This window comes from Anomalospiza imberbis, chromosome 5 (genome assembly GCF_031753505.1).
Source record: "Anomalospiza imberbis isolate Cuckoo-Finch-1a 21T00152 chromosome 5, ASM3175350v1, whole genome shotgun sequence".
In the NCBI taxonomy this organism is placed as follows: Eukaryota; Metazoa; Chordata; class Aves; order Passeriformes; family Viduidae; genus Anomalospiza; species Anomalospiza imberbis.
The window spans coordinates 34474781-34494822 of record NC_089685.1 but is presented as its reverse complement, the minus strand read 5'-3'; the positions used below and the strand labels follow the sequence as shown (position 1 = coordinate 34494822).

Sequence of the window (20042 nt, the reverse complement as noted above, 5' to 3'; positions counted from 1 at the left end):
ATTTGGGCTGTTACCCACTATTTTATTCATCTTTTTACCCCCACACGAATGTACAACAAAATTACTTATTTGAAAACATTACTCTAGCTTTTGTTATTGTTTATTTTCAGTTTGTCTATATTAGGTTACCCATTTAAGAAGATAGTTTCAATTAAAAAAGCATTTTTCGCTGTATAAAAATAAAATCATGAAACTGCTACACTGATTCAGTGAAAACTGCAACACCTGTTTCCCATTCAGTGCCAGTAATAATATATAAGGCAAAGCACAACTGCTGTCGAATTACACTTAAATACTGCAGATTCCTTTCCTATTATTTATCTACAAGCAGCAGCACAGAAGTTTTTGTTGGTACAGAAGAGTTGGAAAAGGGAGAAAAGAATTTATCTGACCTTTTGGTATATCTAAAATAACTAAATTACAACTTGCACATTGTCATCTCAAAACATGAATCTCTATCTTGCCAAATATTTAAGGATTTTCTAAGTTCTGATTTAAAAGTTATCCTACACTGGAGAAAACAGGTTTAAAATCTCCAGAAATTTCTGAATTATGCAGTTGGGTCTCCTCTCTGCTACATCAAGATGTAGCAAAGTTGCTTGAATCACAATGACTTCAAATCCATTTATTAGTTCTTTTTTGATGACACGTGATTTGTTTCAGTGGTTTCTGACTGTCCAGATTCTCTACTGCTTTCTTGGAACACAGATTACAGTGGCAGATCTTGGATAGGAATTCCCTACTCCTTGACTAGCTCGATTACTGGTGTGGGCCCTTCTGATGAGAGGCTGCTACAGCTCAAAGAGTGTGTTCTAATGACAGGAGGAAGTTGAAAAAAATTTGAATACTTGAACTTTGCAGGCTAGAAGGGATCAAAGGCTAAGTCATAAAACACACAAACAAATTTTCATTTTATACAGCTTCTTTAAAGAGAAAATAAAGAATTTTGAGATGTGTCAGTTGTAGTTTCTCTTCCACTCAACAGAGGAAAAACAGAATAAAAAGCAATGGCAATAAGAAAGAAAAAAATCTCAGAGTCAGATGAAAACATTTTTATGAAAGTTTTCTATTGTAAAATTGAGCTCTCTCAAATCAAATATAACACAGTAAATTGTCAGCTTGTCCAAAATACCTCCAACAGAAAGGCCAAGTCTTTCTCAAGATTTGGAAGGCTTCAGATTAATATCCAGACTGATCTTGCTTTCTTACTACAACATCCACTAAGGCATCCTACAATCCCTTTCCTACTCCACATAATCAAAGCCTCAGTGCCTTAAGCCAAGTCCCTCCCACCAACTTCAATGTTTGTATCAGTACCTGACAACAAGTCTTGTGCTTCACATTTCTCTAGGACCATTCCAGAATTTCTAAAATAACCTTCCCATCATTCAAGCATACTTCCTACTTTAGGTTCCAACTCTCATTCAATTTCATTCCCACTTACATTCCTCCTGCTCAAATTCAGAGGATTAACTCTTTCTATATTTCTCAAATATTTCAGCTACCTTTGTCAGTGTCCTACGTATGTCCTGAATTTCTTATGTCACAAGTACTCCAGATGTCATGAACCCAGCCTGTACTATTTCAATACCTATTTCTTTCATGATGCTTTCCAGCTGAGAGCCCCCAGTTCAAAACCATCTGGTTTAAGTATCAGAATGCTCTTCTACAAAGAAGTGAATGTTACTTTCAGGGTGAATGCATCAAAACAAGCAAAAGTCAAGCTCTCCCCAAATGATAAGGTTTGTTCTATATTAGGGGTTTTTTAAGTTTAATTTATTAGTTGCTACTTTCCCACAAAATTTGTAACAACAATTCTGAAGTCTTAGATTTTAAGGAAATTAAATTTAAGATACACAAATTTGACTGAGGTAATCAGCTGATAGCAGTTTTGTCAAGCCAAGAGAACTCAAATGAGTCAAGAGTATCCCCCTGTATCAGCTCAACATACTTTGGTCCCCCACATTCAACTGCAGAAGCTTTCACAAATCGAACAGGTTGCAAGCCAACAGGTTCAATGCTCAGAGTGTTGTTTTCAACAGCTTCCAGAACAGCTGAGGCCAACTGCAAGAGAAATTTAGAAAGCAGTTAAAAGTAGCTCTGCTTCATCCACTGTCTCAAAGCAGTGGCATATTTCTTCTTCTGGAAAGTTAAGAACATGAGGAGGAGGTGGGGGGGAATCAACCCACCAAAAAAATTCTATTACAAATAAGATTTCACTTTTATCACGAGCAAGAGGTCCCATTTCCAGGCTCCTGTTTAAATTCTGCCCTACAAATAACCCTGCCTTCCCTGAGGCAACCTAACTTCCTTTACAGCCAGGAATGTAGTGAAGCATGTTTAAAACACTAACTATATTCTCAGCCTTTCCTCATACACCCAAATAGCACATGTATTGGTACATGCTATACTCCTGTCAGAGACTGAATATGGCACAAACTTTATTTTTAAAAATTGGTCTAATTTTATTGTGTTATATGAAAAATACAAAATTATACTGCATACATCTTTATCTTCAATAAAACAAGTGTTATGTAACTGTTTTCAGCTGAAGATAGCTCTAGCAAGGTGTTCAAACAAGTAAGACTGAACAATATATAAAAAAGCCAGATGCAACTTTCAAACACTAACCTACTTAAAGTGCAACTTTGTTTAGGTTCTTTAGGTTCACTCCTTATAAACAATCAAAAGACACTGGAAATGTGACCATTTTGCTTGACTGGACTGAATATTTGTCCAAGACCACTACTTCAAGTAATAGCCATTACCTGATTTAAAAAAGGTGCAACTTATATTACTAATGAAATTTTGTGCCAAGGTTCTTTTCTACTAAGTAATAAAGATATTTTGCTATTGTACTTCAATTATTTTAAGACCAGAATGTTACTATTTAAGTAGTTCATATGAAATACTCCCTCTGCCATCTCCCAAAAATAGAACACTACACATACACACAAAAGGCTACTGAGAGTTAATGTAATACTTCAACTATTCACATAACTGCACTTTCACTTATTCAAAAACACAATACATGTGTAATTTATTGTTTGGTTTAAATGCACACTAGCATCGACAGCTAAGTAAAACAGAAGTTGGTCACTACACACAGCATTTGGGAACAATAAATGCTGTAACCGACAAGTGCTAGAAGCTTCATTCTTCCCTTAAAAGGCAATATAAATCTATAGTACTTATATTACCAATGAAGAACAAAATCCAAAATTAAGTTGCTGCAAAAGACAACAGGATGGCCTACTTACATATACTGCAGAAGCAGTTTAATTCCCATAGTAACCAAGTAAATTTTTAGTGGGAGAGGTTCATATGATGCTGTGCTCCAACCATAACAAACTGGTATACAATTGACTAAAAGACTGCGTGTGCTTATGGCCAGTAAGTAACAGTAGATGAAAAGCATGGGAAAAGAACGTAACACCTCCTGAAAACAACACATGAACATTATGAAGAAAATGTAGGGTTTTCTGTGTGAGGTGTTTAATTTTACTGGGAAAGAATATCAATACTTAGGACTTTAATTTTTTTTTTCTGATTTTGATAAAGATCTAAGAATATCCTCCCTTTTCTCTACTGGCAGATACCACAAGTACAGCCTATAAATGGTGCTTAAGAACAAAAACTAAGTAAAGCAGATGGATCTGCAATCAGTTCCATGTTATTCCCAGGATAGGTGAAACTCCAGTCTTTTGTCTGTGTGGGAGTGTGTGGGTATAACACAAGGAAAAAAGTTTCCTAATTTGATTCCTCTAAAACCATGTTGACCAACTGCCCCTGTTGAATCTTAAATCTCAAAGTCTAATTCTTGTAACTCAAACCTCTCCTCAAGAAAAGGCCCAGACTACACTTGCAGACTGCTTTGACTTATATGAGAGAAAATCAGTCCACAAAATTAAATATATTGGCCTCTACTGCCCCCTATATAAATAAGACACAATACAATTTTCAAATCAAATACACTGTATTTGAAGTATCGGGAAGAAAACTTCCATCCATTCCAACAAAGATCAGATTCTAACAGACAGGAGTAACATTTGAAGAAGTAGACATAAAAAGGCCGTATCTGGAAGAGCATAAATGGAAGAGAATAGTGAAGAAAAAAAATGGTCATTTCAATACTCCAGACCAAACTTTAGGACTTCACTGTAAATTGTCACATACTAATGAAACAAAAATGGTTAAACTTCATATTGAAAACAATATAATAGTCTTCTGGCTCCATGTAACATATTTAAGGGGAAGATATCAGTGAGCGCATTTAGACCATTTCCATTACCTCACTTTTGGAGAAAGTTAAACATGGAAAAATATCTTCCCGATAAATTTTGTCCAAGAAAGGACATGTTCTGTCCATAGTAGGCTCATCCTTCCAAGACCTGAAGTCATTGTACAGAGACAGGTCAGCCTAGAACACACAAAAATTCACGTATTTTAGTAATATAATTATCACACTAGTGTCTATCATTTGCAAATATCCACAGGTAAATAATAAGCATTAAAACACTTTCTATTGTAATGTAAAAATTGAAAGAATGTAACATGTAAATTGAAAGAATGCTATCATGGTTCAGCTACGAATACCTTCTTAAATCCACTTTCCTAAGTATGTAAATTCAAGCAAATCAAAACATGATTTTCAATACACAGAGATAGTGCATCTACTGATTACCATTGCACACTACCACTACAAGCTAATGACCTTTCCCCTAATTCCTAAGCTTACAGATAGCTTTGAAATACTTAGGAAGAGCCAGAGAACAGTTTCCATTTTCATGCATCTTCCTTAAAGTATTTTAGTTCACCTCCATTTATGTAAGTTAAGAAAAGCAGAGAAATTCAAAGAAAACAACTGCAATCCTAGACATCTTACATGTTCATGCTGCATCTGACTCCAATATGCTGCTATCCAAACACTAAAAGAAAAAAGACTAACATACTGAATATCCTAAGAAAACAGGAAGTCAATGTACAACTCAGTTATTCTTCACTTTTCATCTTTATGCCAAAACTCTCTCCTACACCTCCCTACAACAGAAAGGCAGTGATGGTCGCTGGGAATGATTTATAAGCCTGCTCCCCCAACAGCTCCTCTAGGCAAAGAGGAAATGATAAAATTACCTATCAAATCATGCTCAGAAGAACCATATTCTGTGTTAGGAAAAGTAATTGTACCTGCTTTGAAAACACCTTGTTTTGTCATCTCCAGGCTGAGATCAGTTAGCAGCAGAATGGCATCTACCCAGTGTGGTGGTCCAGAGATGGGTACTAGGTTGTTATTAAAAATCTATTTGTATTATGGGGCAGTCTGTCCCACGGGCTTGCTACCCACTAACAGCTAGAGCACACTCAGGTGCTCCCAGAGCACATCACCTGCTTTAGGGTTACTTGAGAAAGACCTTTCATGGGCTCCAAGCAGAGTGGGCGTGAGTGCTTCTGACACGTGCTCCTAATCCAACATATAAAACTAACTCCAGACCCAATGGGATATGCAGCACCAGGGCCAGACTGGTTCTGACATTCTGCTTCAGCACCTCCGGTCTGCTGAACTACAACAGGCCTATACTCCTAAAACTATAGAAAGGATGTACACCACAGGAGAAAGATAAGCCAGGATGCAAATTTAAAATTTTGTACAATTAAAGAAAAAACAATACAGATAGGATATTGAAATGGAGAAATATATACTAAAAGTTAATTTTTAATCCTATTTAAAAAAACAGTATGCTGCTTTGAACCAACCTCAGTCTCTTTTTCATTCCCAATGCATCACCCCTTCTGAGTTCTCAACACTTTTACATATATGCTTTGGAGAGCTCTTTCATAATTTTCAGGCGATTTTGGTTCAAATGTATTATTTTTCTTTTCTTTTTTTTTTTCCTTGAAAAGTAACTTAAAAAAATTAGACTGGAAAATTTGTATTTCATTAGAGCCACTTGCATTACACTCAGGTACAATCAGGAACAACTATCTTAATTAAGCTAATCTATAAATGTTCTGGTTGCTAAGCCACCAATTTCATTGTACAAGTGGAACTCAATAGGTGTAACTTGCTCCCTTAAAGGAACATTTCCCATAACTTAAACCCATCTCAGGTCTGGCTTTAAAATTAATACAATCAGGAGATACCAGCAGAAAAACACCCATTTTTTATTTGTACTCTAGAATTCTAGAAATTAAGATGCATTTCTTATTAACTTGGTTATTTTCTATACTTACTCAATTTTACCTAAACCTACAATTTATAAAGAAGCTGCCTTGAGAAATATTGTTCAGTGACCATAGCTTGATGATCTTAATTGTCAATCTACAATGTGTGATACATGTGTATCTCCTCCCTGCCTTTACATATGCTTTCACTAGATCCCAGTTTTGTTTACCTGAAATTAAATATACAGTTAAATGTAATAACAATTCCAGTTAAATTTTTTATGCTTTCATTACAGTAAATATGACATCAGCAAAATATCTCAGCTCTTTGAACAACACTGATGCATTTATCAACATTTCTGGTTGATACCTGAATGATACCTGTCTGCTTGAGATCTGGGCAGCTTATCTTAATCTTTTTAATATCTGAATGCATTAGACATGTCTATTTATCCTAGAGGTTACTACCACATACTAGGAAACACTTCTCTGGGATGTTGGCAGCTTTCTAGCTCTACTGCAATTTAGGGTGGACAGCCAGACACTCATGACTCTGTCTACATTCCACAAAGAAATCTGAGAGCTGACCTGTATTTACACCCAGCTCCATCCCTCAACACAAAGCCCTAGGCAGTAGACTCTGCTAAAGGGCCCAAATCTATTGGCTCAGGGCCAATACACAGCCCTGACCAAGGGTACTCTTGACCTCCCCTTAGAAGTCAAGTCACTCAAAATCAGAAGAGTAAGATCCAAAGAGTAACAACTCAGTGGCACGAACAACTGAACTAGGGGGACTGAACTAGAGTTTCAGACCCAAGCACCCAGAAATGCAAAAAAAATTACCTTAGAGCAGCTACAAATAAAGCCAGTAAACTAAATGACAAAGCACTAGATAACAGGAACAGCTGGGAAGGCATGCATCCTCTGCTTAAAACAATGTCCTAGCTACCATGCCAAAGGTACTCTTCACCCCATTCTACATTCCATTGAATACTCCCGCTCAGAAGAGAAATAAAAATACTCAAGTCCCAATGGGTGGAAAACCCATGTGTTTCTTAGTGATTCCCTGGCCGTCACTGGAAGATAAAGTCACCAGTTTAAGCAGCCTTGAAGTGTCTCCTAATGCAGCCAACAAAAAGGTGAATTAACTAAAGAAAAGTGTCAGGCAGCCTGGTTCTTCTGCAGCATGTTCTCCATAATCACCACCTTCTCTCCATGAGAAACAGGCAAAACAGATCTCTCTGGTCTCCCACTGTTAGCCAACACTTAAAAATTTCATTGAGTCATGACCTCAGTGTGATGCTTACAAAGTAATTGGATTCCATTCCAGTTCTTCCCTTTTCTGAAGGGCAATAAGGATTCCATTTTAGTAAGGAAAAATCCTGGATACCACCGAAAGTAGGCAAGTAGGTTGCAAATAATCTGATTTTTTTTGAGTATGAAACACCAAGTAGAAGATGCCTTACTTTTCTAGGTTTATAGTAAAATTGTGTCTAGTACAAACTCAGCCAGCAATGACTGGTAAAGTATAAAGATCCAGTCAGCATATTACACCTCTGACAATAGCCAGCAGCCACAGAATTGGCTGAAGAGACATCTGAGAGGAAGAATAGTGATGCGTATTCTTTTACAGCCTCAAAACTTCTAGCAGTCTGTAGCTAAAGAAGCTTTCTAAGCCAAATGTCGTATCTATCTTCTATGTATCTTGAGAGGCTTTTTTTGTCACTTTGCATGACTTTATTTTGAACATATTTTAAGCTTGCTTCCTTGTGACAATGGTTCATTATGTACTGACTATAAATTATTTTCCTTTTAGCATCCAGAGTTGTCATTAATTCATTAATAATTGTTCATCATTCATCTTCCTCATGTCACCTGAGATTGCAGAGATTTTTCTTCTACCTAAAGTATCTCTACACAGAAATCTTTCTTAGGTTTGACCATCTATGTTACATTTCCTGCTATATTCAGTGTCCTTTCTGGGAGGAATATATCATAGCTGCATGTACAGAAACACTCTTACTACATGTTTATACAGCAGTACAATACTACTTCTTTTGTTAATTATTCCTTTCCTAAGAACTACGAAGTCTCTGCAGGTCTTTGACCATCACCGAACACTGAGATGGGATTTTTAGACAATGATCAACAAGGACACTAGGTTTTTTCCCAGCACAATGTAGCTCTTTCCAAGTTCGTAACTGCAAGCTTGCTAGTTGCATTTTTTTCCTAAATGCCTCATTTCTCATTTATTGATTTTTGGATTTCATTTGCTGTTTTACTAACCATCCAGTAAAAAAAGCTCCTTCTCGACACTTTGGTCAATTTTTGCTACTACCATTGCAAGGACTCAAGTACCAACCCCTCGCCACATTATTTCCCAATTTTCAGTGACATGAGTAGATTTAAAAACCAAGCAAACAAACCAACCAAAGAAACCAACCAAACAAAAAAACTCCAACCCACACAAAAAAAAAAAAAAAAAAACCCACACAGGCCTCTGGATTCCAGTGACTCGGCATCTGTTCTCTAATAAATTACTGATTTCATCTTTTCCCTAGCCTCTTTCCCCCACTACTGATCTATAAAATGACTCTTCCTCTTTTCTATGACAGTTTATACAATGCTTATGAACGTTTATGAACTTTCAGTGATGGACTTCATAAAAAGGCCACCAGGATCTATTATTCAGTTATATTGTTTGGTTTATTGCTTAGGGTTTTTTCATCACCACATGCAATTTTAATATTTGAAATCTTACCTCATCTTCCCTTAATGATTTAAAGGTAAATAAGACTTGGAAAAATCACCACCTATTGGTATGTAAGGAAAGTTCTTTCATTAATGAAAAATGAATGAAGATAGTAAGCATTAAATGAAGATTTAAGATATACTCTATTTATTGTGAATAAAACAAAACAATAAAGCCAGTTTATCAGCAAAAAGAGAACAATCCTTGTACATTACCTCTTTACAGTCTTTTACAATTGGCTGCATCATGGTAAGGTCCTGATGACTGCCACCCATAGCACTGCTTGTACTCTTGTTTCTTGCATGGCCTTTCTTAAAAGGAGTTCTTCCACCAGACTGGAATTCCTTAGTTGGAGATGTTGGTGAAGTAGACAGTACTAGTGTTTTCAATGCTGCTACTTCAGCCTGGAGGACATCAATCTTCACAGGGCAGGGGGGAATAAAGTCAGTAACAAACAAAAAGTATATTAGTTTATAAATACATTAAATCAATTAAAAACCTCTCCAGCTATCTCATTGCAAATCCAAGCTTCATCTTTCAACAGTACTAACACACAGACGCCTAGGCAATTACATATTGTAGTAGCACTGGCTTCCTATGCACCTTGCTGGCTGACATGACAATGAAACACTGTGCCCATGGGTGTTCGCTGAGAATATGTTAAGCAACACAAAACTGAGTATATACTCTAAAAATGTATACAGGTAATCCTCTACCTCTATCTTTATGATTCACACTTCAGATTTAAAACCATGTGAAAATACAAAGCAAACAAGTTGGGAAAAATCTCACCTTTCCTTGTGCTTCTTTTAACTGTTTTTCTGCTGCAGCTTGTTTGACATTTGCTTCTTTAACCATTTTGTGTGCTTCCTATAAAAGATGTTTAGCTAGTGTAAATGCTTCACACAAATTTATGAAAAATCCAACAACTAATGACAAACCTTTGCTTCACAAAGACTATTTGTTGACTATTAAGATTTGCAATAGTCTGAAATGAAATAGCTAGGTTAAAAAAATAAAAATCCCTACAAATCTATGATTTTGATTCGTCATTGACCAACTAAGGTTCTCCTTGGTCCTGAGCCCAAATTCAGAAATTCAGCAACTCCACCTACCCCACTCCAGCAGGAACAATACCTGTCATGAACACCAGGCTCCAGTCACGCTTCAGTGGCTGACAAGTTCCTTGACCCCCAGGAGAAAGACTCAACCAAAAGCAACAAAAGCAACATAGGCACAGTAGCACATTCAAAAGAACTTCTCCCTTGTTGTAGCCAGAATAACCAGTTTTAGACAACTGTAAATTTCGGCATGAATAAACCAGTCAAACAACTATGAAGTCTAAATTCTTGCCATCAATAAAACAGACAAAACAGCATAAAAACACTTCATTATTTAATAAACATTTTTTAAGTAGAATGGAAAAAGCACTAATACAACAATCCAAGTAAAGAAACAAGGCTAAACCAATAAAGAAGGAAGCATAAAAGGACTGAGGGTTTTTGCAACATCCTTTTACTTCATAACTCTAAGCCTTTTGTCTGTATAATGTATTTGTTTAGGCTCTGATCCAGCAATTTGTGCCTATGATCAAATTACTGTTCTCACATGGTACTTACTGAAGGCAAAATCGAAATATCAGAGCCACTAACCAAATTACTTGGGATAGGATCCTTTTCATATCTGTAAAGCGCCTAGCACATCTGGACACTATATAAATAAAACAAAAAAGTTCATACAAAAAAGATCTGTCATACCAAAAGTTCTGGCTCCATCTAGCATACAACACAGCTATATAGTATGGGTTTGTAAAATTCTCATAAGTAACAAGACACATGCAGGAATGAGAACATACACATTTATACAATGTGTACAAATACATTTAACATTGACCATGCAGTTTCTGATTAGTGATGCATCTTTGAAAGCAAAGCATTTTACTGTGCAATTACAGTGTAATAATGTAATATATGCACCCAGCTGTGCAAAACAAGTCTCAATCCTCCACTGGGATGCAACAATATAAGCCCTAGCATATCCATTTATATGGGTGCTGAAATTAGTGGGATTCAAAATTAAACATGAATTCAAGGGCTGCAGATCCCAGTGCAAAAAAACAGTAAACTTCATCACTGGGTCTTGTTAGAGCCTCTAAGTGAAATCAAATCACAAAAGAAAACTTAGGGTAACATGCCTATAACAGTCTGGACAATTCAAACTCCAACTATTATTACTAATAAACTGTATTTCAAACATATTTTTAACAAACTGACATATTGTACTAAGCAATTCAATGTCATAAATAAAAAATTCACTGATAATTTTCCTTTTATTCCTCCACAGTTAAAATACCTGCCAGACATTTTCCTCCCCCCCAGCATACACAAGTATTTATACTATAAAATACCCTTCCACCCTTCTATTTATTTTTTTACACAAAGGAACTGCTTAATATTTTACGTAACCGTGCTCTACCAGGATGTACTTTGTAATTTGATTTTCGAATGTTTAATAGCACTTTTATACAATGTCATAGGCTTAAACACTGCTTCTAAAACATACCTAATGTTGTATCTTTATGCATACACTGAAAGCCTATACTTACAATTTAGTAAATGTATAAATCATCCATGGATTATGAAATTTATTCTGACAGTTAAAGATACCACAATTTAGGCCCAAACCATTCCTGTATATATTCCTAAGATAAAATCAGAACTGATTCAACTTCATGTCATGGATTTAGCATTTTATTTCTGTGCAATACAATCTCATAATCTTTGCTACTACTACTGCCTTTTCCTCAAATGCAAAGGTCCCACTGAAATTTCAGGCTTCTCACTTGGTAACCAGGTTTCACTCTGGTGCATCACTCAGCACTAATGCTTCTTTTGAAGCCTGTGGGTGTGACATCCTGCCAGAGCCGAAATTCAGAAGCTGAAAGCATGGTTAAGTTATGTACTTGCTACCTCCATTCATCTGGAACTACGTTATTTTTTTTATTTAGTCACCATGGCAACCCCAAATTTAGCTCTTATCTAGATAGCCTTGTTGTCAGACAGAGAAGCTGTCTCAAAATAGTTATGCCAAAAAATAAGCTGATTTATTTCCCTTATTTTCTTCATTTTGTGTCTAGGCAGATTGACAAGCTCAATACGGTGTCTCACATCTAAGTGAAAAGTCTGCTGCTTTCTCTTAAGCCTCTACTTCAACACACCCAAGTCTTCAGTACACAAATCCTTTTATGCACTTACTGGAGAAAAATTCAGCATACAATATACTGGTTCTACATAAAACATCTGGCTCAGCTTCCCTTAAGTATATCACATCGAAGACTCCAACAAACCTCAAACAGACTAGCTGTAAGTTCTTCCAATTCCTGTCCAAGTTGATCTCGCACTTTAGAAAGCCTTTCACATTCTTCATCTTTTAACTTCAGCTCCTATGGAAAATTGAAAGTTATTTATTCTGACTTAGAGTAGTAATTTGGCCTTTTAAAGCTAATACCACAAGATACGGGGGAAAAAAATAAAAGCAAATAATCAGAGGAGCATAAAACCTTTGCTAAACAAAGACTTTCAAAATAGTCATCGTAACACTACAAGCAATTAAATTAATGCTATGCATATATAGCTGTTTCTTCCTGCTGTACAGAATTATACCAGGGCAATCTAATGTATACCTAAGCTAAACACCAACACTTCCAAAATACTCTGAAGTTAAAAAAAAAGTTTTGTTTCCCTGGAATTATAAAAAGCTGTATTCACATAAATTATAGATCAAATTAATTATTGGGGCAGACAGAACACCAGTTCATCTACCCATTCCTTAAAATATGCTTAATCCTTTAAAAAAAATTAATCTATTAAAAAATTAAAAGCATTGGCTCAGGAAAATCTGCAATTCTAAACAAACCTTAAAACATATTTTACTATTAAGACTGTCTCCCAAATATTTCCTTACAATGTTTCTAAAATTAATTATCCTTTAATTATATCCTTGCCCTTGTTTATGCAGATTTAAAAATAAAATTAAAGCAACTTAATGAAATTCAAAATGTTAGTGTCCACCCCACTAAAATTTGAGTGAATGTCTAACCATAACCATTTTTACAGTAAAATTTTAACACAGATTTGGCAGTATATTGGTCACATATGCCCAATCTCATCCGTACTGAGGATATAGTGAGGTACTTTGCAGAGAAGTATAAAAAGGCTGACAAGAAATTTGAAAGAAAGGTCTTCTCCCCTTCAGTATCCATTAAACCCTGGAATCGCTTGCAGAAAGAGAAGGATGTAGAGCTAAAGTAAATGAAAGAAAAGTAGCCAACTCTGACCTTTCAAACTCTTTTTGGCCCTAGCTCCCTTCTCATCCCCATCCATCTCCTCTTTTTCCACTTCTCCCTGTCAAGAAAGGTATTACACTGCCATCGCTCCTGAAATGCAAGACCAAAGATTGTCACTAGTAGGTTAAAGATTTCAAATACAATCTAGCAGTGATTTGCTCTGAAAACCTCCACAAGCCAGTAAAAAATAGCTGCCTTCAGAAAACTGTGGGAGCACAGTCACAAGAGAGTCATAAAAAAGGCCCAAATGGCATCTTCTCTTGTGTTTTTGGAAGGTGGTTAGTATTTCCTCCAAAGTCTTCATGACTGAAGTAATGTTGCATACAACTATGTGGGAAACTGCATTTTGCCTCGCAGCATGCTGGTATTAGGTCTTGCTCTCAATTTCGGCAGTGAAATAGGCAATAGATTTTTATGTAAGGTGAAAGGTCCTGTTTGACTTCAGGTCCTAGACTGGACAAGAGTTTAGGGACTCTTCTAGAATAATTTAGTATCAAAGGCATTATTCTATCCTTCTTTCATTTGATTTTAACTTTGAACATTTTTATTGATTTTTAGTCTAGTTTGTTTGTCATTTGGATTTTTTTGCTTCAATATGTAGCTATTTTGTGAAGTACCACTTAAATGATGGGGATTTTTCCAAACACAGTATTTCTCAAATTCTATTCAAATCTTACTTGTTTGCTACTATTCTGCATATAGTGACAAAACACAACTCTGCAAAGGCAGCAGGAAAATAGCTACTAATGAGGCGTGAGAAGTAGAAACGAATACAAAAAGCTAAACACAAAAAAAAAGGAAAAAGAAAGAGGTTAATAAAAATGGGGGGGGGAAATTTAATTATTTTGTGTTGGTTTAAAGTATTTCCCATATAAAGTATGGTTCTTAATCAGGAAATGGAATATTCTGATACAAAATGCTTAAAGCTCAAAAAAGAGTTGAAACTTTTCCTATACATGCAGAGGAAACATCAACATTTCCTTTGGCTTACTTCCCTGATTTATAAGGATAATGCTACATATGTCTTAAAACCAGGTTGTATCAATATTCAGTCAAGAGCTGTCAAACTAGCAATGCAAGTAAAATAACCCCAGGTTCACCTACCACTACTGATACACTACTTACTTTCAACAATTACATTTTGTCTGCAACTGGAAAGATTAGGAGAGATTAGATTAAAATTTAGGCAGATGAGTAAAGTTTCTTAACAAAAACAAAAAGACAACACCAGGCAGTATACTACACATGGCTGCTTAGCTGGATTTGTCAAACACTAGGCAAGTTTCCATTACATGGTTCAGGAGAAGCATAATGTAAGAAATTATTTTTGTCAAGCAAACTTAAGCTCAGGTTTTTTAGGCAGGGCAGAAATGAAGTGCCCAAAGCAAAAAGCTTAGCAGTTATCAGAAACATTACTACTGCCTGTGACTTAAAGGCATTACTAGAGACTTCCCAGCCATACCCAATAAAGAAGCAGAAAATACAACTCTGTGTGCTAGACTAACCATTCATGCTGCAATCCTTTACACATTACTGTTCTGAAAAAGTACATGAAGATGAGGAACTATTTTAAAGTACACTAATAACACACTTACAGAAGGCAATAAAAAAAATTACCTTGCATGGAAAAAAAAATCTTACAGTTAAAAAAAAGCCTGTATCAAAGGGTCATATTGTTGTTTATTTCTCTTCGATCTTCTCAGACTATGGGGTGGGTATTTAAAAAGAACCGTGAGATAAGAATTGCAAATTACTGTTTCAAAACCATTCACACTTTACATTCTAGGAAGAAAATCATCCTACATCTAACTCAGCAATTTAACCAAGTCAGAACTAGACGCATAGCACCAAGGAAAAAACATTTTCTACAGATATCACCTAAATTCTGAACTGCAGGATACTGCTGAATTCTGAAGTTGTCAAAGAAGTACTTATATTAAATGCATTCCTATTTGACTGGTCTTCACTCAGCACTCAAGTTAAAGAAGCTACATAAAAATCAGTCCTTTGCAACCAGATTCACAAGGGAGTGATATGATGCGACAGAAGATCCAGAATCTTCTTTCAAACTTATCATCATTTCACAAACTATTTAATTATCTTATGGTGTGGGTGAAGATGTTTCTATTTTGCTTTCATGTAGTTTTCTTTCTACTCGCCTGAGAAAATTTCTCTGCCTACAATGCACTGCAATGGCATAAAAGGTGTAGAAACTTTCATCAAAGACAGCCAGGAGCTGCTAGAACACCTTCAGAGAACCAATACATCTTTAACCATCACACGCCTGTGACCTTACAATTCAACTACAATTTGATTTTATTAAAGGTTTAAAGCATACATTTCACTACAGTTCTAATGCACCCTCATTTTTTACAGTTAACTTATAAGAAAATAGAAATTTTTAAATGCTGAATAGTACTATATAGTACCACTGGAATTCCTTGGTAGTTATTGGGAATCTGTTTATTGATTAATCCATGCAGAGTTTTAAAACATTATGATTTACTACAGATCTAAAGTCATGAGATCAAATTGTAACACTCAGTTTGTTTCTGAGATGAAAAATGTAAACAGAAATTAAAGCCTTTCAAAAGAAAATTCTAAATCTGAGAATCAGGCTCTCAAACTATGTTGAAATTGATAGTACATTCTATACTATCACCTCTTTCACAAGAATTACTGTATTGTGGGAAAACAAATCAATTTTACTCTATTAGGAAAATATAATTTATTCACACTTTATCACAGAAAGTCAAACATGGTTTTACTTGTTACTAATTGTACAGATCTTACTCTAAAAGATCATGGGAATAATGAAAACCAAACATGTTGTTACCATCATCTCTGGCAGACTGTTCCTTCCTCATCAAAGAGGGCTAAAACATCAGTTTGTTTGTCCAGGAAACAGGTTTGGGTCAAATCACACAAAAAACCAAGAAAAATATGACTACAAAATGCTAAAGCTCAGAAAATACAGGTAAGCTATCCAAAACACAGGCAGTATGCTGGTTAACTCAGATGAAAAGCAAAAAGTATTCCCTCCCAAGGACTCCACTAAATTTGTGCATCAAGAAATACCATGTATCAAAATATCATCACTATTCCCTGGGAAGCTATCTACATGTGGTTGACGTATGGCCAATAACCACAGTGACAGAGCTCAATGCAAACATGGCAGAGAAAAGACAAATACATAGAGACATGAGGACATGGGGTCCTAGGCATTACAGTCACTGAGTCTTTTAACACCTTCGCAATTTCCCTGATGCTGCTTTGGAAGATCAGTGAAACAAGAAGGGTTCAGATGATCTACAGCAAACACTACTCATCTCCACCTTTAGAATATACCTGAAAATTATGAATTCAGTGTGAAAATAAGCAAAAAATTATCTGAATGATCTCAAAAGATTGAAAAAAATGTGTCATTTTAATTAAGGGAGCATTGTAAAGCAAACGTAAAATTGTAAATGCCCCATTAGTACAGAATTCAGCACTGCTGTTAACCTCTGACCCAACCTTCCTCCCAATCTTATGACATGATCTGATGCTGCAACAGATTTAGATTGAAGTAGAAAGTGTATTTTTCTCTCATCAAGACACAAACTTTTGAAATACTTTTTTTTTTTTACACACAAGCAGGAAAAAAATAATACTTATTCTATTACTGAATAATTTATTCAGGAACCATATTGAAATATCTAACAACTACATGGCATGCATACATTATCTAATATAAAAAAACTGACAGCACTTTAAGAAAAATGTTGCACTCCAAGTAAAGTGAAAAAAAAATCAGTGGATCCCTAAACTTTAAAGTTTCATTTTCCTTTCTAGTTCCCTTTCTGATCACAACTGCAACAAATTCAAAACAATCTTTAATGTGTAGTAAAATAGCACACAGTTTGAGCAGGAAATTTGGAACAAATGAAAAATGCAAAATAGTAAATTTGCATTTACTTTGTTCACTCTCTGTAGCCTGTAAAGCTTCCAGGCTCAATAAGCTTCAAGTGCAAATTGTAATTCTCATTTTTCTCACTAGTAAACAGCACAGAGAATTACAGAAAATTTAAAGCCATTACACAAAAGACAACCAGTTATACAAAGACACCACCTATTCATTGCATCCCTAGAGGGTTTGAACTGAGTACTCATCAACAGAAGTGAGTGTGCTTGGAAACAGAAGTTTAAAGATTGCATGACATATGAATATCACAGAGAGGATATACAGCACTATGAACAGCCATGAGTTTTGGAGGAAAGATACCAGAGATGAGTTAGGGATAGGAAAAAGTAGTCCTCATGCAGGAAGAGGAAGAACGCGGGTATAATGGAAAGAATAGGGTTTACGGTTGTACAGACCCCTCTGTGACTAAGCAATTCTGAAACAGTGCAACTTTAGAAAGACAAGCATAGCAAGTAACCTCTCCAGTATAACACTGGTAAGAATCACATGAAGAGTTGAGAATTAGCAAGAACTCTGACATCAACAGTCTCAAATTAGTGCTAAATTGCTTCTGTTAAGACCACACAAAGAGCTTGAAAACATATAACATGCAGTTAAGGATGTCCTAGCAGCCTTCATGCCACTTCCTTAAAAACAGTCTTAACAAATTTTAGGTGAAACAGGAAACATTTCCATCTTTAAGAGACAAAGTGGTATACATTGGAATAAGATTTTTGTATCATTCCAAGCTATCAGTAGCACATCCAAGTTGTGGTTTTCAAGTACATGAGCTGTAATTTCATATACTGTAAAGAAGAGCTTTTCTAAAGTTTGGATGTTAATTTGTTCTTATTTTCTAGGGTTCCAAGTTTAACTGCTAGGATATATATTCACATGCAAGGTCCTCAAGTTTAGTTCAGGTTAATGTTTTCTTTCAGTGGTCAAAAGCTAAACAAACACACATTAGCAAAGAAAGCCACTACTCAGCAGTACAACAACAGAAAAAGCAATGTTTGAAATTCATAGTTAAGGTTCACTATGACAGTAATGATGACTGCATCCAACAAGATAAGGTAACAAACAGAGGGTAGCAAGTTCAAACACAAGATGAGATTAAACCTAAATAAGAATGGAATCACTAGAGGAGAAGAAAGGGCACAGATACAAATAGCACAAAATCTATTCAAAAACTTAAGCACAGAGAAATGTTAAAATGACAAATAATGGCTTTGCATTTATATAGCACCATCCATCTAAACAAGACAAAGCGCTTTACAAATATTAATGAATTGAGACACAGTGTCTTCAGAGGTATCCATATTCAATTTGAAGAGTAGTGTAACAGTACTCTAAAGAGTATCAGAAGTATTTTTACTGCTTTGTTCCTATGCAAGCATTCCCCTATGAAACACTTCTGTTTCTAAAGCATTTATAAATTCCATGACACATGCTACACTTTTAAACTCTAGAGGAAACAGACTCAAAAGGTATATAATCAGTGTCCGTAAATACTTATTCAGTAACAACAGAATGACAGAAAATTACTCCTATTCTCAAATGTCAGAATGAAGGAAAGCCTACATTTCAAAAAGAGAGTGTGTTTAACCAGATATTGCAGCAAAAGCGTCCATGGTTAAGTAGCAGCAACAGCACTAGAAAAAAAACATTATCAAAGAACAATTCTAAGACATCAACACTGCACTTGGAAAATTTTACATAAAATAATTAATCATAATAAATCTATAAGAAATGAGCAGACTTCAAGTTCACCTTCTGGCCTATCTATCATTCTGCAATATTAAAAACTCTTTGAAGAGAGAAAAAGAGGGAGGAAACAAGACAACAAACCTTACCCTCTGAGCTTTTGCAAGTTCTTCTTTCAATCGCTCATAGCCCTTTTCTCTTACTTCCAGTACAGATGGGCTCCGTAAGTGAGATAAACTGTCTGTACTCAACCCAAAAATATCTTCATTTCCTTCGGCAACATCTGCTACTGTAGTACCCTGCAAAAGCTCTCTCTCTATGTTATTGCTCTCCTTCCTGGCATTATTGTGATTGAATGACCCACTCTGGGGTCCAGAGGTAGAACAAAGTACTGCATCGGTAACATTGATGCTGGAAAAAAAGCAATATAAATTTTATTTATATAATACATTAAGAGTAAGTATTTCAGAAATGGCAGAAATTATATTGAATATATAGTTATGGACACAATTTAATATTGCAACATTTTAAATAATATTAAAATTGTATCTTTAATGAAGCAAATAGTTTATATGCAACAAACATCAACAATTTAAATGAAAAGACACGTGGCATTTACCTGACACCTGATACTTCTCCACAATTCAGTTGTCTGGGAGATGAATAAACGGGTTGGGTAGGAAGGTCAGAAACATTTAATGCATTGGGTTGGATTGGTGTGGACACAACAGAAGGATGTGGTCGGTAGATTACACTGGGTGAGGTAGTTTGTTCCTGAGTCCCTGGCTCATTTACTCCAAGAAGATCTGGTGTAGTAGGCGAAGCGAGGTTCACTTCATGAAAGCCTTCCAAGGGGTCACTGGCCATAATAAAAGCCTCATTATATGAATCCCTAAAGGAAATAATCACATTATCAGAAAATAAACAGGAAATACTTAAATATATCTGACAGCTATTTGAATTTAAAAACCACTCAAATATGTTCAGAATACTTTGTGATAGAATAGAAACTGTGGACTACTCCAGCAAAAGTACGAACTTCAACCACCAAAAATGTTTCTTCCCACCCATTTTACTGCTGAGTCCAGAAGATCTAACAGCAGACTCTGCATCTAAATGGGATGATGAAGAACATA

General features: G+C 35.6%; 1 protein-coding gene across 5 annotated transcripts in view; it reads right to left on the bottom strand.

The window, feature by feature from the left end:
* Positions 1-20042, bottom strand: part of RAB3IP (RAB3A interacting protein) — a 31824-nt gene that overhangs the window by 3795 nt on the left and 7987 nt on the right. For 3 of the 5 annotated variants that reach the window (XM_068190207.1, XM_068190209.1, XM_068190208.1), the window contains exons 2-8: positions 19526-19798; positions 19056-19317; positions 12261-12356; positions 9707-9784; positions 9130-9333; positions 4292-4420; positions 1952-2064 (exon numbers count right to left, since the gene is read on the bottom strand). In XM_068190207.1, coding sequence (XP_068046308.1) covers positions 1952-2064; positions 4292-4420; positions 9130-9333; positions 9707-9784; positions 12261-12356; positions 19056-19317; positions 19526-19773 — 1130 coding nt within the window. In that variant the 5' untranslated portion in view covers positions 19774-19798. Of the gene's footprint in view, positions 1-1951; positions 2065-4291; positions 4421-9129; positions 9334-9706; positions 9785-12260; positions 12357-13250; positions 13275-19055; positions 19318-19525; positions 19799-20042 lie in introns of those variants that run through there. The other 2 variants (XM_068190210.1, XM_068190211.1) reach the window with 2 other exon arrangements.